Source organism: Triturus cristatus, chromosome 8, assembly GCF_964204655.1.
Source record: "Triturus cristatus chromosome 8, aTriCri1.1, whole genome shotgun sequence".
Classification (NCBI taxonomy): Eukaryota; Metazoa; Chordata; class Amphibia; order Caudata; family Salamandridae; genus Triturus; species Triturus cristatus.
In genome coordinates, this window is record NC_140591.1 from 396,358,230 (window position 1) to 396,377,162 (window position 18,933).

The following is an 18,933-nucleotide window of genomic DNA, read 5'->3' on the forward strand; positions in this document are numbered from 1 at the left end:
TATGTTCTGGAGTGTAAATTGCTTGTAATAATCCGCAAAGCAAGTCGCAATATCTGTAACGTAGAACAGTTGTACACCTGAACCGTTAGTTATAGATCTAATAGTTGATTTTTCTTTCTTGCATTTTAGATAATTAGCTAGTAAGGTACTAGCTCTGTTTTACCACCACAGTATCTGAAGGAATATACTATAAACTTTTTCTTCGGCGAATTTATTAAATTGTACCTTGGCCGATATAAGTGTGTCCAGATCAGATATGTTATCTTTAGAGGTATAGTTAGCATGTTCAAGTCAGTTTATGGTGTTTAAACTAGAAATTGATTATTTTTCCATTGCTTTCTTCTTAGAGCAATGATACTCAAAGTACGGCACGGGGGCCTCTTGTGGCCCTCTTGACCTTTACATATGCCCCACCCCCCCCCCCCCGGTGAAGAGCAACAGGAGCTGCTATTTAGTTGCTGAGCTCAAATATTCAGGAGAAAAAGTTAAATAAGCGGGCAAGCATTTATTAACCTGCAAATAAATGCTTGCCTGTTTATTAAACTTTTTTTTAGACATCCTTACACAATCCCTGATTCACCCAGATCCCCTACAGGCTCCCTGCTGGCATCAGTGCGGCCCTCGGACACACCACAGACAGTACTTTGTGGCCCCTGGGCAACTGTTTGTGAGTACCTATGGCTTAGAGGAACAAGTATTAATTATGAATCCTCTAGAATCTGCCTTGAAAGCACCCCATACAAAATGGAAGGATTTTGTGCCATTAAAATTCAGTTCAAAATATTCTGGGCAAAGGCCTCATATGAGGTGATAACGTATCTATCAGAGAGGAGGTAATTATTAAATCTCCATTGCCATTTATGCTTTAAATTACGAAGGATTTCAAGAGCAGCCCAGACAGAAGCGTTCGTTATCTGAGATAAAAATTTAACCTATCTATGAATTAATCAAGTGTTGGGTTAGATTTTTACTGAAGAATATATAATCAGTTCTGTTGTGAAAGTTATGAGGAATGTAATAGAAAGAATATTCTTTCAGATCGGGATTGAATAAGCTCCAAGAGTCAGATAAAGAGTGTTAGGCTATGGTGTGTGTGAATGTTTTGTTGAGGGGTAAACCCGGTTTTGGAATGATGATCTAGAAAAGGATCAAGAATCTGATTACAACACAGAATTATTTTGAAAGCAAATTCAACCATACCCCAAGGTTCACAGACAGTGCAAAAAGGTTAACCATAGATTATCTGAATCATATTTGCCAGAACACTTCTCACCCTTGTCTTTCAACTAACTTGTATTTTGTATTACCCTTGATCACAATAATCCTGCTAGCTATCACAGTTTAGACAGCAGATAACTTGGTTTTGTCAGCATGTACCATCCAAACTCTCATCTATAGCACCCTTGAATTTAGTCTGGTCAGCCAGATCAACCCCATCAAATGTCAGTGCTGCTCTGGCATCCATGAAGCTAAGCTGGCACAAATTGGAGTGCTGGCAGCAGTCCTGCTAAGCAATATCTTCTTAATTTTGTGTATCGACAGGGGCTGGATCACTGCTGAGAAGATGCAGAAGAAGGAAAGGAGCAATGAGTAGTTTAGGCTTATGTTTGTTTGTATTGTCCACACTGTGTCAGACCCTGTTCAGGGAGTGACATGGTAGGCAGTGGCCCACAGACCTGATGGTTTGGGTCGTTTGCTTCTGGTATCCTGAGGTCTGTCCTTCTGCAGCTCTGCAAACTGGACCAAGTACACCCCTTCCACACTTGACTATTGTGGTAGCTTGGACAAGCAGTCAAAGCCTTATCAGGGTGGTAGTGGGAGTGGAGTGAGGTAAGAACTCAGAACTCAACAGACCCAGTAAGATGATGTCCCCGCCATTGTTCATCTTTAGTTAAAAAAGAACATACTTAAATCTCTCAGCAAAACAAAATAACACACAATTCAGTAGAGGGACATTTACAGGGTTATAATCTCATCTATGATCCCCAGTAAAGTACTTCACCCTCCGGTGACCATTCTCCTCTACAAGAGCCGTACTGCATACAGTTCCCATCATGTTGCAAGGGCATAGGCATTAAACAATCACAGATGTAGTTTGCTGTGGATTACCCCACAAGATCATATGCAGATCAGTTTTTCACAAAGTGGTCACTTGAACAAAAAGACTATTGTTTGTTCAGTAGATTTCTCTGCACACAGTTTTGCAGTCTATTCACAGTTAGGCCGCTTTACTGGTTCAGTGGAGGTGTAGCACTGCTGGTGGGTGCACTCAATGAACCTAGCAGTAGCATCGTGGTACAAGGCTCCGACTACAGCTTCATTCATGTCATGGCCCGCTGGCAGAAATCAGTGTTGCACATCTGCACAGCAATGTTCATTCTCTGCAGTTGCAAGCCTCCCAGGCTGATTGCAGATTGGTGCTCAGTCACTTCAGTTGTGCCCTCTGAGACGAATCTTCAGCAGGTGTGGTCTTTGAGGCTGATCGCAGACAAATGGCACTACATGTATAACCTCTGGCCAGATCCGGGCTTTCACATTGGCGATAATGATGGTTCTTCTAGTGACATTGCTGATTTCAGGAAGCAGCAGCACCAGTCTATCGGGCACATAGCAGTACTCTGGGCCAACACAGTGTTACTTCTCACTTGTATAGCTTGGTGCAGTTTATAATTGAACCACTTAGGGAGGCCGGGAGACCCTCTACAATACGTATTCGCTCCCATGGGTAATCAGCTTCTTTTGAGTGTTCCTCATGCAAAGAATATGATGAGCTTCTCTTTATAGACAGTGTCTGGTCCTGCCAGGCCAGGCAGTCGCCTTTCCTCTCTCAACATCAGGCCTTTTTGTGCTTGGCAGACCCTCACCTCCTCCCGCAGGAAGTGCACACTTGAGGTGATGTTCGCTCATCTGGGAGGCTGACTGTCATGCAGACACCAGCCCTGAGCACATAGCAGTCCTTCAAGTTCTCTGCAGAGCACTCCCTTGCTTTGTCAAGAAGAACTTGGAACTGGGAACAAGTGGGGTGGTTTGAGTCCGACTTTTAAACTAATTCTACAGACGGGGGATGTATAAGGCGTTGGAACCCATTTGCGTAGCTTCTCTTTCAAATGTAATTTTGTGGCTGTCTCTCAGGCACAGCCTTTGTGCAAATTGGTGAATCTCACAGCAAGTAGCAGTGATGCTGGCTCCAAGCAGAAATAGCTAAAGCAAGGGCGCAAGGTAGTGTAAGATCTCTGCACCTGGATGCCATCAGCCTCCCTTCAGCAGAAATCAAGACGAAACTAAGGACAGACACTGTCTAAAAACTTCTTCACCTTGAAAAATAGCAACTGCTATCCCATCCCTCACCCATACTATATACCGAATTGCAATGCTCACGAAGAACTAATCAGCGTTTTGCTAGCAAGGACCTATTCGAATTTCTAAGGGTGGCTGTATCTTGTTCCTCCTTCATTTCAGTGTGAGCGTGTTCAGCTGTGCTTAGAAGCTGCAGCCACTCTCCATCTTGTACTAAACAAAAGACAACCAGGCAATACTCCTTTGTATCTGGCAATGCTGTATTTTGTACACATCTCACTCTCCTTTACATGTGTAACACACGTTAGTTCAACAGTGCATTTAAAACATAATCATGAATGTTATTTATTTTCAACAAACAAGGAATGCAACTAGCATGAAACTCATAAATTAAGACAAATGTCAAAGGACTTAATTCTAACAGGTGTAACTGACAGTGTTGCTTTAATTTAACTGAGTCATTGCTCCAAAGACTTTATTTGGTTTATAGCAAAATAAACCATAAAACATCACATCAATATTTTAAGATTTATATTTGGATAAATATAAATAAAGAAGTCAAAATAATAAAAACTGGAAATGTGACCATTAAAATAGACCACATCACAGGTTATAAAACAGTTTGATAAATCATTCTTAGATTAAAAAAACAATATTTCCAGCTATACTGTGCTAAATCGAAACAATGCACCCTCTAAATCATTTCATTTTCTACACTAGCCAGTACTTCCCTTGTACGAAGCATCTTTAAAAAAAATATCGCTACATGATGGCATACTGTCACATGTTATAATTCAAGTAGGTACTGGAAGGCCTCATGATAGTTGTATATGTGATTCTTTTTAAAAAGGGGTTTGAGATACTAGCTTCTATGTGCCAGATAAAATCTGCAACAATAGTACAATGTGCTGAGTCGACTGTTGAGATTTATCAACACAGGGGCAATTTTGGGGCAAAGAAGACCATCCTTCACTCTTTGGAATGATACCATGCGATGAAATGTAAGAGACTGAAAGCAGGTTAGGAGATAGCTGTGATAGGTGTTACGAATTAAATTAAAATACAGTTGGCATCCGTATTGGTCATTCAATGCCACATATCATACCACAAGATCCTTTTCTCTAGACAAACTTTAAATATATGCTCCTTAGGATCCTTTTTGAGAATCCAGTTATGTTCTCCGGATTTATGCCGGGATCCCTATTTATCTGGCCAAGCCCCCTCAGAGTGTTTCTAATGCACATTAGCCATTACATTTTATGTACCTGGTCAAGTCCTAGACAATCTTTCAAGTTCTAGTAAAATGTCTCTACTTTAGACCATACTGAATGCCATAATAAGAGTGGTTTATTTTCTAGTATATCTTGTAGGAAGCTAATACCCAATTCTCTATAAATGATGAATTCTGGTCTTGAGTGAGGGAAACCATATGTTCGAGACATATGAGCTGTAGATTGTATACTTGTGCATAGATCGCCATCTGGTGTTGGACTCGGATGTTTGCACTTTCTTTTTGTCTTGGAAGAAGTTTTTGTAGTCACAAGGTATGTGACTCCTCCTTAGGACGATAGTGCGCATGGGCATTGACTATCTTCAGATTGTTTTCTTCTGCCATTGGGTTCAGATGTGTATTGCTGCGCTCCGGTTCGGGATCGTCTTCGAACCTTTTTGACGCGCAATCATTACCACTCGACGGTATTGTTTCGATCAAGGGTTTCCTCTTCGACGTGCATCGTTGAAATCCAGCTTCGCTCGAGAGTTCGATGCGGGCCGCAAGGCCTATCTGCATCGACCACGCCAGCAGTCGATGGAACGGACTCCATTTAAAAAATGCCCCGGGTATGGTGCTAAATTTCCACACACAGACCTACACGAGGTTTGTAATCTGTGCCTATCCCCGGAGCACGAAGAAAGTAGCTGTGAGGCCTGTCGATCATTCCGATCTAAGAAAACAACTCACGACCATCGGGCTCGATGTAACGAGATGAGACGCGGCACAAGCCCGGTGCCGGACATCTTCGGAGAACAGGGTGATTCTCATCAGCACAGCGCCGAACAAGAAGAAGAAATCTCTGTGTCTGAAACTGACAACTCCGACATGGAGGAAGACTCTCATCATTCCAGGTCAACGAACTGTGAGTAAGAAGCCCCAAGTCACCGAAAAACACATGAAGGCTCCGGTACTACCTTCGCCCTCGGGCCTAGGGAAACACCAAAAACATGGTTCAGATGCCCCGCCCTCTGGCCCGGCTATGAAACCAAAAGACAAAGCCTCCGGCTCAGGATCGAGCCGTCCCCATCACCGGCACCGAAAACCAAATCCAAGCATGGAACCGATGCTTTGATACCGGTACCAGAGTCATCTTCGGCACCGAAAGACTCCGACCCAAAATCTCCTAAACCAAAAATTTTGGAACTGGAAATCACTAAACCCAAATCTTCGGAGCCGAAACCCAAAGATAAGCCTTTGGATCCAAAACCTAAAGCCAAACCTTCGGAACTGAAAGTTACAAAAGACAAACCTTTACACAAACCTTCGGAGCATAAATAACATGCAGCAAAGGATTCGGAACCGAAAAAACAGACTACCCATAAAATACCCTCTGAAACACCCAAAGAGAAGGAATTACCACCTAAAGAACTTCCTTTACAAGAACCAATGGATCCCAAGCAAATGAAACGGCATAATGATCCAACAACTGGACATCTTGTAGCAACCCTTCCTAAGAAAAGAAAACAGGACATTTTGGAGGAACACCAGATACCTCCCAAGAAGAATAAGGACATGGGTACTAACCCCTCTCCCCCTTACATACCTCCCTCTCCTCCACCCATTGAGCCTAACTTAATAATATCTCCATATAACTCACCACCACCTCATTTCTCCCCTGACCCACAAGGGGATAATGACACAGATGACGATACTGATGGAGATGGGGACGGGGATGGGGATAATGACCATCACACCATACCACAAGACCCTGATCCATGGGCCGACTATGATAAAGACCCAGACAATAGTAGTGATCCGGACCTATACCCCGCCAGACTATCACCACCCGATGATAATATAGGATTCTCACAGCTTATCAATAGGGCTGCTCTATATCATGGAGTGGAATTACACACTGACCCATTAGAGGATTTCCTCATGGAAACTTTCGCTCCAACCCAAAAATCTTCTAATACATTGCCAATGTTAAAAGGCATGCTAAATCATACTAATGAAGTATTCAAGGACCCAGTTAGAGCACGAATACTTACCCCAAGAGTTGATAAAAATATATAGCTGCTCCTATGGACCCAGTTTATATTAGAGGTCAAGTCCCCCTGGGCTCCCTTGTTGTATCTAATGCCCGCAAGCGAGCCAATTCACAAGCTACAGGCGACGCACCTCCTCCTGATAAGGAGTCAAAGTTTATAGATGCGTCAGGCAGACAAATTGCGTCACAAGGAGCTAATACTTGGCGTATTGCCAATGTGCAAGCCCTCCTAGCACGCTATGACACAGCGCATTATGATGAATTCGAAAAGCTCATACAGCATTTACCAGATCAATACAAGGGTAAAGCCAACAACCTCATTCAAGAGGGTAAATTAATTACAATCACCTCTATAAAATGTGCAGTTGATGCCGCTGACACAGCACCCTGTGGCATTAATACCAGCATCTTGCTACGCCGCCATGCTTGGCTTCGAATCTCCGGATTCAAACAAGAGGTACAGTCAGCTATATTAAACCAACCCTTTGACCAGCAACATGTTTTTGGACCAAATATAGACTCTTCATTAGAAAAAATGAAGAAAGATACAGAAACTGCCAAATCTATGGAAGCCCTACAACTACCCTCGAACAGAGGCTCCTTTCATCGCTCCTTTTATAGGGGCAGCTCAAAAACAATGTCATTAGAGAATACCTCCTCTAATTACAAAAAACAAAATCAACCTTCCTCCTCCCGGGGGTACTATCGAGGAGGATATAGAGGAAACAACAATAGGAGAAGAGGCAAAAATAATTCCACCCGCACTTCCCCTGCAACCAAGCAGTGACTTTCCCCCTGCTACCCCCCGACCATTCCACTCCTGTCGGGGGACGCCTATCACAGTTCCTACCTGTCTGGAACTCCATTACAACAGACAAGTGGGTGAAACAAATTATCCAGTATGATTATTGCCTGGAACTCACTGGTACTCCACCAAACATTCCGCCCAGAGAACGAACAATAACCTCAGAACATCTCACTCTTCTCAAACAAGAGGTTCTCTCCCCGTTACAAAAACGATGTAATAGAGCCAGTCATTTTGCCTCATCAAGGCTCAAGAGTGTATTCACTATACTTTCTAATACCAAAAAAGGACGGCTCTCTCAGACCAATACTGGACCTCAGGCCATTAAATGTATAGATTGTCAGCCCATTTCCATATGGTCACTTTCCAACAGGTATTCCCACTACTCCAACAAGGCGAATTTCTACCCACTCTGGATTTAAAGGATGCCTACCTTCACATTCCCATTCACCCCGCTCACAGGAAATACCTCAGGTTTGTGATAAGCGGACAACACTACCAATTCAAAGTCCTACCATTCGGAGTAACGACAGCACCCAGAGTCTTCACCAGGTGCCTCGCAGTAGTGGCGGCTCACTTATGAAGACAACATATTCACGTTTTCCCTTACCTGGATGACTGGCTCATAAAAGCCAAGTCACACAGCAGCTGTGTTCAACACACATACAAAACGATACAGTTGCTGCACAATTTGAGATTCACAGTCAACCTCTCCAAATCCCATCTCCGACCGTCCACAACACAACAATATCTAGGAGCTACAATAAACACTTCAAAAGCTGTAGCATATCCCAACCCAGTCAGAATAAGAAACATGCAAACCCTCATATCAAAATTTACGCCTCAACACTCGTTGCCAGCTTGAGTGTTCATGCAATTAATCAGGATGATGGCCTCTTGCATTCTCATAGTCCCTTACGCAAGACTCCAGATGCGTCCCTTACAGGAGTGTTTGGCACGTCAATTGGAACCAGGCTCAAGGTCAGCTAACAGAGCTGGTGTTGGTGGATAGACGCACACATCACTCTCTGCAGTGGTAGAACACTCAAAAACTTTCCAAATTGCGGCCGTTCCTCGACTCGGTTCCACAGATAGTGATCACAACAGATGCATCGCTCACCGGCTGGGGAGCTTATCTTCAAAATCATAATAATCAGGGCATAGGGACCCCTCAACAAAAACAATTCCACATAAATTATCTGGAATTGCTAGCAATCTTCCTAGCATTGAAATCATTTCAACTCCACCTCGTAGGCAAACCTGTCCTGATCCGTACAGACAATATGACAGCAATGTATTACATACAACAACAGGGGGGACACACTCTCTGCAGCTTTCACACCTAGTTCAAAGCATATGGAGATGGGCCATTCCGCAAAATATATACCTCCTTGCAGAAAACATCCCAGGAGTACACAATCAGATTGCAGATCTACTCAGTCGTAAAAGACAGCAGATCCACGAATGGGAACTTCATCCTCAATTTCTGCTTCCATTCTTTCAAAAGAGGCTACCCAGAAATAGACCTGTTCGCCAAACACCAAAACGCAAAATGCCAAAGCTTCGCATCCAGGTATCCACACCCATTGTCCAAAGGCAATGCGCTATGTATGGACTGGTCAGACAAATTTGCTTGCGCTTTTCCGCCTCTCCCACTCATTCCGTTAGTGGTTCGGAAGCTCAAACAGCATTCCCTCACAATGATCCTGGTTGAACCAACATGGGCCCGACAAGCATGGTTCACAACCCTCTTGGAACTATTAGTAGTTCCTCATCAAAAGCTACGTCTCTCACCCAAGCTTCTTACTTGGAACCATGGAGAGAAAAGGCATCCAGATCCCAGTCAACTCAACCTTGCGATCTGGCTCCTGAAATCTTAGAGTTTGGCTACCAGACTGCATGAACATCATTAAACGGCTAGACGTCCTGACACTAGAGCTTGTTATGCCGCTAAGTGGAAAAGATTTGTAATTTACTGTACAAATAACAAAATCAACGCACTAGATGCTTCCATTCAAAACATCATATGTTACCTCTTGCATCTCCAATAATGTAACCTAGCGTATACATCCATTCGACTACATCTTGCTGCAATAGCAGCCTACCTCCAAAACAGACAACATTTGTCTTTGTTTAGATTATCAGCTATCAAAGCATTTATGGAAGGACTTAAAAGAATAATCCTACCTACAGTTCCACCCTCACCAATATGGAACTTATATGTGGTCCTTACCAGACTCATGGGTCCCCCATTTGAACCTGTGCATAAATACGAAATTACAATTTCTCACATGTAAAGTAGCTTTCCTGGCTGCAATCACCTCTCTCAGAAGAGTCAGTGAACTCCAGGCATTAACCATACAAGAACCATTTCTGCAAATTCATCATAACAACGTGGTTCTTAGGACTAACCCAACATTTCTACCCAAGTTAGTGTCTCCTTTCCACTTAAACCAGTCTGTAGAACTCCCAGTATTTTCCCTCTACCAGACTCAGTAGCAGAACGAGCTCTTCACACACTAGACGTAAAAAGAGCAATACTTTACTACATTTGAAGAACAAAATCCTTTAGAAAGACTAAACAACTTTTTGTAGCTTTCTCCCCATCTCATAAAGGCAATCCTATCTCAAAATGCTATAGCTAAACGCACCTTAACCATTCCCCCTAGAGCTCACTCCACACGTAAACTAGGGGCGTCTATGGCATTCTTAGGGAACATTGTGCAAGGCTGTATTAAGAACGCCTTTTCAAACCACTGCAACAGATACAGATAGCCACCGCTAAGGAGGTAACTGCTGTATAGTCTATGCACAAGTATACAATCTTCAGCTCATATGCCTCGAACGGAAAATGCTACTTACCAGTATGCATCTGTTCTTGGCATGTCGAGCTGTAGATTCGTATACACCCACCCACCTCCCTGTATGCCTCTATCTGTTCCAGTACTATCTTACTTAGATACATTACACATCGACATCCTTTTCTATTTCTTACTAACTCCATCATAACCCTCAATGGCAAAACATTCTGGAGATGGAGTTGATGCCCATGCGCACTATCATCCTAAGGAGGAGTCACATACCTCGTGCCTACAAAGATTTCTTCCAAGACAAAAACAAAGTGCAAAAATCCGAGCCCAACACCAGATGGCGATCTATGCACAAGTATACAAATCTACAGATCTACATGCCAAGAACAGATGCATACTAGTAAGTAGCATTTTCTTACAACGTGGTCATTACCATGCATTATCCTTTACCACAAATCCATAATAACTCATATTCTTTTACCACAAATGTGTTTACCATGCATTTTTCAACCACGAGTATGCCTTTACAATACATGCCTTTGCAACAAAAAAGTAAGTATTTTGTCAGTAAATGTATGATAAATACATATATACATATATACATATATATATATATATATGTATTTTTTTAATGCAACGTAGAAAGGATACCGCTGCCCACTAGTCTTTTCAGTAATCTGCACAGTTTAATTGTATTGTATTGTAATTGCATTTGTATAGCGCTTACTACCCCTGACGAGGCGTTGAAGCTCTTTTTGGCGAGTAGCACGCTACTCCGGGACCCATAGAGGATTAGTGTTGAATTAGTATAATGAAATATGCAAGTATATTTTAAGTGGTGGATATGTTAGTCATTTATTTGGATTCGGAAGTATTGCAGAAGGATAGAAGAGGAAAAAAGGTTTGTATTTATATAGTGATTCTTACCCCTGATGTGGTGTTGAAGCGATTTGTTTTTGGTGGGTATCACGCTACTCCGGAAACCCATAAAGGATTAGTGGTGAATTAGTATAGTGAAATATGAAGTAATTTGAGTGGTGGATATGTTAGTCAGTTATTTGGATTGAGAAGGGTTGGGGAGGGGTAATAAAGGGAGAAAGTTTTGCATTTATATAGCGCTTGTAACCCTGATGAGGTGTTGAAACCCTTTGTTGGTGAGTAGCTACTCTGGAACCCATAAAGGATTAGTGGTGAATTAGTATAGTGGAATATGGAATTAGAGAAGTGAATGATGATATAGCAAACACTAAATACTTACATTTTTCATTGTAAAGGTGTGCGTGATAAAGGCATATGCGTTGGAATGACTGCTGTGTAAAGGCATGGGTGGTAATGGCATTCATGGTTCCATCATGCAACCATTGAGTGAGGTACGACTAAGAATCTTCTAAGGAACTTATTCTCTTGTTTTTATTTATACTATTATCCCCAATGCCCTAGATTCCAGCACCATATGTGACTGCTGAGACCGATTTGATATTGTATAGTGTCAACAGTTCTCTGATCGGCTTGGTTCCTAATTTAGTGGCAAACATAACATTGCCTTTGTTATTCTTGACTTGTTTAAAATACAAATCTGAAAGAAACACTTTAGTTATAGATTTCTTACCTTAGAATTACCCCCAGGCGTCAGTTCTTTTTTTTCCCACAGCAGTCAGCGCAGATCCAGAAAAAGAGGTACCTCAGTCATTTTTTTTTATTATGTTTTCTTGACTTTTGTCGATGTCTTGTTTCGAGTCCCTGACTCCAAAGAGGTGCACGAGGGTTGCCCAGTTTTAAGGCCTGTGGTTCCTGTAACCGATTGATGTCGGTGACGGATCCGCACCGCGTGTGCCTCTTTTGCCTGGAGTGCGACCACGAACCCAAGTCGTGCTCCGACTGTCAGTTGTTGATGCCGAAGGCTTTGCGGAAGCGGTCCAGAAAGCTGCTTGAACACAGACAGTTGGCTCTGTGCCGTTCGAGGTTCGGTCGAGAAGGAGGTCGAGGGACCGGTCGTGGAGCCACCACCATTCCGATTCCAAATCATCTAAGTCTTTGCACTCAGGTTCAGGTAAGTCAAAGCATAAGAAGTCGAATAAGCATCGTTGCTCTTCAACTTCTCTTTGTTGGTCGGCCGATCCGACGAGGCACGCCAGTGGTGCCACTCCCAGAGCCCGAAGGGTCAACTCCAAGCTTCCCTTCCTTTCCGGGACCCGGAGCGACCCCCGCCCAACTTTGTACGTTCTACGAAGCGATGCATGCCATCTTTGGGCAGACCGTCCCGCCGGCACGCCTTCGGGCCCCGCGGGCTCGTTTGGGGGACCTGGGTCTTCGAGGCCGGCAGCTCCGGCGCCGCAGGTCACCCTTGGATTAAGGCCTAGATCCGGATCGGCACCGGTTGATCTCATTACGCCTCCACCGGTGCCACTTCCTCAGGCACCTATTGCGCTACCGACGTCGGTCGTGCACCCGGCCGGCGTCGACCCTGGCCTCCATCCCGAAGTGGACACGGAGCCGGACCGGCGTCGACTGACGCCGATCCTGCGGCGGGTGGGGTTTTTATGCCTCTGTTCACTCCTGGGGTATCTTTCCAACATCAGTGGCACCCAGAGGATGATGAGGAGGACTAGGAGGGGTCAGGTGACCCTTTAACTGACCAACTAGATACTGAGCAGGACTGGAGAGAGGAACTGGGGGATGCCAGTGGTCTTGACACTTCACCCGACCGTGGCATGTTGTCTCCTCCTCCCGTGGCTACGAAGGAGGGAGCGTTGTACGCTGTGGTGTTGCTTGATCTTCCTATGGTGGCGGTCAGGACTAACCTCCTGACTAAGGTGCTTCAACTGGCTGCAAGCTCTTCGGAGCCCCTGCTGCCGTTTAATGAGGCCCTCACCGACGTTCTTTTGGGCACATGGTCCAGGCCCAACACGGGGGCTCCCGTGGACAGGATGATCACCCGACGCCACCGCCCGGCTCCGGACGACCCCCCTTTTCCTCTCCCAACACCCCACCCCGTAGAGCTTAGTTGTCCAAGCCTCCACCTCCAAAAGCACCTTCCCTACCGCTCCACCGTAAAGGGAAACCAAGAAGTTGGACCATCTTGGCAAAAATAAATTCCCTTCCACCAGCTTAGGACTGATTAATGAATTATCTTAGGATGGAGCTATGAAGCCTGCCCTGCGGTTTTTAAAACCTTAGTCAGAAAGGGAGCCCAAACGACAGTTTGAGACTTATAAGGGCCCATTGAGACCCCATTGGGCCCCTTTGGACTTTTGTTTAATGCCCTCAGTACCTCCTCCAGGGTGAAAACCACAGGGATTGTTAGAAATGTTAAGGTATCCAGATCCCTTCTTCTAGTGCACTAGTATGAGAGAAAACTGTACCAAAATGGTCCACCACTGTGCAGGTGTAATTGAGGATTCCAAGTCGGGTCCAAACCCTTTGGATTATAGTAGGGCGTTATTTGTTTTCCAAAGAGTGTGCTGTCCTTGGTTTCTGCTTCTTTTGCTAAATTCTCCCATTCAGCTGCATGTAACTCTTTTTTCCTGTTGCTTATTGCCTTCTTGTATCTGAGTCTGCCTACCGGTTGGCTAATGGATCCCTAGGGTTTAAGTGTAGTAGTTTAATATGATCATTCCGCGCCTGAGAACAAGAGTGGTTAAACCAACCGTTATTTTCCCGCCATTTATAAGCACTGCTCCAGCTTCACGGACGCGACTTAACCTTTCAGCATGGGTGTGCTTCAGGCCGCGTCCTTTTCTTACTTTATGCACGGCAGGAGTGGAGGGCTAGAGTCTCAGTGCTGGTCAAGAGGGGCTTTTGAGTTTGGACACAAGCCACATGTACAGTTATGTTGGAGCTTTGAATTTTGCCTTGACAATAAAATGTTGTTGTCATTGGAGCTGCACCACGCCTGGCTGGGCCAGCTCGGTAAGTGCAAAGAGCAGCACAGCTATTACGGCGAAGACTAGCTGAAAACAAATCGCAAGCACTCCAGGCTGCCATGATTTAGACCTCTGTCACCCAGCCACCTTGAACTGCGTATGTGTAAGAGCATAGTATCTTGTTGCGGCTGCCATGTTAGGGTCCTCACCAGTGTCGATTTGTGTGGGAGAAAAGGACCAAAACTGCACTTCTGATTACATGGAACATTGAACTCGACGATCCTTAACATGGATTATGTGTCTAGATGATGAAAGGCCCACCAGCGCAATCATGTGTGTTTTAGGTATGGGGACGGGTAGGGTGGCCATTTTTGTTGGGGCAACAACCAGGCTGGATAAGATGCCCAAGTCAGTCTCTCGCTGCATGTTCTGCGCAGCTGCTTCATTGGCACTAATGAGTGGGTCCGGGGTGAGGAAGCTCACTCCGCACAGTGTAAGAGTAGGATCTTCCCAGCACCAACATGTAACCAGAGGCAGCTGCAGGGCTAGGTCCGCCTTCATTCCAGCTCTCCACCCACCCCTCAGCCTCCTCCCCTTGCCTCCTATGACCCACTTTCCTCTTCACCATGTGCTGCAGGCAGAACATCCCTCTCCTGTTCTTCTTCTTGTTCTTACCCTCTTCGGGTGCTACAAAGACTACAGTTCACCAAGCAAGCTACAGCAAAGGTTCTGTACTTTGCTTATAATGCTTCAAATCACCTCCCAATAATGAAGTGTTTCGCCTTATCTGCTTGGCCACTTCATGGTTATTTGGTATAGTTGGTATACAGAAAGTAAAGAGTGCTTTATTTATATTCGCTGGAGAGAACAAAATACAGGAGTCGGGATAGCTTGAAAGGAATGCAGATAACATATGCCACAAGCCTTTTAATTATATCTCTTCACAGGAAGTAAAGCATTCATAGAAATACATTTTCCCATAGATTAAGCTTAATGTTTCCAGTTGAGTGTCTCTCCCATGTACTGCAAAAGAGCGCTGCACAGGCAAATCTACTCACACACTTCCACCCAAATCAACTCCACACTTCATAGTTAAACACCAAACCACATAATTCAATTCAACAACACAATTACATAACACACCATATACATCTAATCCTCACCACATAATTCCTTATCATGCCACAAAATACAACAGCACACCACATAATTAAACTCCAATACAAACTACTCCACAGCACAAAATACCATTTTACATATTTACGCACCAGAACACACAATCCCACTCCACATAATTCCAATACACTCAATTACTATCCACATGATTTCACTGCACACCATACCACATAATTCCACTCCACAAATCCAGTCCACATTAACAATTCCACAATTAACAGTTCCAATGCAACCCACATAATTCCACTCCACACCACAGACATCCATATCACTCAAAAACAAAACACATGGTTAAAGACATTGTCATTTACAATGCCTGTAGCTCTAACTCACACAAGTGCGAGACCAATTGCATTGCAAATGCTTGTTGACTCGTAGTGAGCTCTGTCTGTTGCTGCATGTTGAAGTGAGTGGGTGTGATTGTAGGGGACCTTGAATCAATTATTTTTTCCCATGTTGCCAGTGGAGGGTTTTTAGTGGCCTGCCCCAGGTGTGCGGGTTTTTGCCCAGAGATGAGGTGGTCCTATCCAGAGATGAAAAATGTGGTGGGGTAATTGGCTTAGTGAGCATCTAGCTCTCTTTCAAGGGCCTAAAAATGTCATTAAAATACTACCTTTAAAAAAAATTAAAATGTTTTAGTTACTACAGCAGTTTTGCCATTTCCATGCCCTCTTAGTAGCAGATGTTACTTTTGTCCAGTTTAATGATCTCTATCTCTGGTGGAGGCAGTCGGTGCCTTGTTCATCAGCTCACTCACCTAAACCTACTGAAGTACATGCTCCTATTGTCTTCCCATTTGGCACCAGGAAGTAATCTGCTGCACTTCAGGGGCAGCGCGTTGAGCCGCTTGTGAGGCAGAGAGGCAGGTCATATAAGACCCGTCACTGTCTATTTGATATTGAGGGTTTGCCCAGGCCGAGACCACTGGTATTTCGCACATTTTTCTTAATGTACTCTTTGTGCTGCTCAGCCGGTGGCCGCTTCTACCAGAGAGGGGTGCAACTTGCAAACCCTTTCCTCCTTTAGTGAATCGTCTTCTGGAGGTAAATTCAGTCTACAAACTGTAAGCAGTGACACCCACACAGAGGAAGTCTGCTGCCTACCGTGGCTGCTCGAATTCCCTCCGACATGTTGCTGCCAGCAGACTCCAGCCAAGCTCCGTTCACCTTATGTGTTCTGTAAGCAAGGGCTCCTCTGTGAAAATCGAGCACTCATTATATGTAACCCTGGGCGTAGTTCGCGAAGTAGCACTACGCGAAGCTACGCAAAGTGCACTTCGCACTACGCGAGCTACGCGTAGCACTTCGCGAACTGCGTAGTACCCTGTTCGCACTGTGCAAGATGCAGTTTTCAATGATTGCTCAGTGCGGACAAGCATCCGGCACTGTGCAATCCTTGAAAACGGCATCATGCATAGTGCAAGCTGTAGTTTTCTGCTGCTCGAGTAGATTTTTACTCGAGCGGCAGATTTCTCAACGCGGACTGGTAGTTTCTCATCGCGAGCGGTCGCGAGCATACGCGACCACTCGCAATGAGAAACCTGACCTCCTCGCGTTGAGAATCTCGCTGGGATGTTTATTTTCCACGCTCGCGATCGGCAACTTGATGTTGCTGATCGCTAACAAGGAAAAAGTCTCGCCGGGATGTCATTTTGCTTGCTCGCGGTCGCCAACTTGATGTTGAGGACCGCGAGCAAGCAAAAAATGACCGCTGCACTACGCAATGCTACGCTACGCATGTTTGCACTGTGCTACGTGCAATTCGCGTAGTGCGAAGTAGCGCAAACTTCGCAAACTACGCTAGCGTAGTGCTTTGCCCAGGCTTATTTATATGCAGTCTGGACACAACTTGGAAGCTGTTAAATACGGTACAAAGTAAATGCACACTATTGGAGCACGTGTCATTTTTTTTTTATTTGACGTTTAATTTCTGTATAAGCAACAAATAGACTTTACTTTTGTAGGAGGTAATCTGTGTGAAACAATTTCAATTTCTTTTCTTGCATAAGTGTGCATGCATACTGGGTGGTATTGTTTTGTTTTGTAACACATACTTTTTCATATGCTTAATCGGCTGCCTGAACATTGTTCCCACTGCGTTGCCGCACTGTCTTGTAGTACTTTGTGGGTATGAGCCTTGTTAGTGCTGCCAAGTGGCACCTTGATCGATTTTATTCGGAGCCCACTTCCGTAACATGCTTATGTTTTTTTTATTTGCAGGGCCCACTAGCCAACACACCCAGCATGGATTCGGCTTCCCTGAAAGCTGCTATGGTAGGTTTTTACATTTGTACATTTAATTATTAGACACGTCTGCCATTTTGTAGTTATTCAACGTATATTTGAATTCATTTTTCTGCTCCGTATGGGGTTTGTATGGCATGAAATCACAGAATGCCAGTTTTATAACGTAAGCGAAGCTTCTGAAAGGAATGCTCAGAAACTATCATTCTGGCCGTTTTGGTGTATATCTGAAGTACATACATTGCTCCATTAACACCTTCCAGACACTGTCCACTATCCAGTTGCTTCCAGACACAGTCCAGCATCCAGTTGATTCTGTCCTAGGGGTGGGCGAAATTTGCGCAGTCGCGCTACGCAAAGCTCCGCGAAACGGTAAAAAATCTCCGCAAACACGCAGAAATTCCGCGAACACGCAGAATTGCTTGTTCGCAATGCTTTTGTCCTGTTCGCAATCGCTGTTTGCATCCAGTTACTTCCAGACACAGTCCAGCATCCAATTACTTCCAGACACAGTCCACCATCCAGTTGCTTCCAGACACAGTCCACCATCCAGTTGCTTCCAGACACAGTCCACCATCCAGTTGCTTCCAGACACAGTCCCCCATCCAGTTGCTTCCAGACACAGTCCCCCATCCAGATAAGCACCGGATTGATTGTGACTTATTCATTTTCACTTCCGCCATATGGCAGATGTGGTATAGTGTACAAAGGTATGTTTAGTTTATTCACACATTTCCCGCGTCTGGCCATATTTTAAGATCTTGGACACATCACTTCTTCTTTGTGTGGCTAGGTTTAGCTAAGTGCTAAACGTGACCTTTTAAGAACAGTTAAATGTCGTTATCAATCACTGAATCAAAACACGATTTGACAAGGTGCTATTTTTTTTTTTATTGCAAGCATATGCCGCAAAAAATACAAAAAGAAAAAAAAATGAAGAATATTCGGATGTCTAAAGTGGCTATCCTATGCTTACAATAAAAATGTTTTAAAAAAGAAAACTGCAGTTGCATCTATTTTGAAATTATGGTTGCTTCCCAGCAGGCAGATTTACTTGGAATATCTAAATATAACCGTTTTAGTTTTGATACACACCAGAAGAAACTGTCATTCTTATTGGTGCAGAGAAAATATTCTGATTTTGAATTAAAAAAATCATACGTAGTGTGAAGAAAAGTTTCAGTCCCGTTATGGACACGCAGGCAACTATTCTGCCTTCTTAATTCACTTTATTCTCCAACAGCAGTCATAGCTACTACCAGCAACAAACACTTCAGACTAGATTGCCCATGGGAACTCAGGAAAAATTCTAGTTCAAAACAACCAACCACAATCTCTGTCACTCCAGTTAACTCTGTGTCAACAGGCCCTCTTTCTGTGATCATCAGCTTATTCTCATCCTCCATGCACTAGTCCTGTACCTGAACCGTTACTGAGATAACAGAAGATTGTCCAATTAAGATACTTTATCCAAAT

At 44.1% G+C, this 18,933-nt stretch overlaps 1 protein-coding gene across 1 annotated transcript in view; it reads left to right on the forward strand.

Moving 5' to 3' along the window:
* Positions 1 to 18,933, forward strand: part of COG6 (component of oligomeric golgi complex 6) — a 472,069-nt gene that overhangs the window by 405,660 nt on the left and 47,476 nt on the right. Inside the window, exon 17 of the mRNA XM_085621768.1 lies at positions 17,434 to 17,487. Coding sequence (XP_085477894.1) covers positions 17,434 to 17,487 — 54 coding nt within the window. The remainder of the gene's footprint in view (positions 1 to 17,433; positions 17,488 to 18,933) is intronic.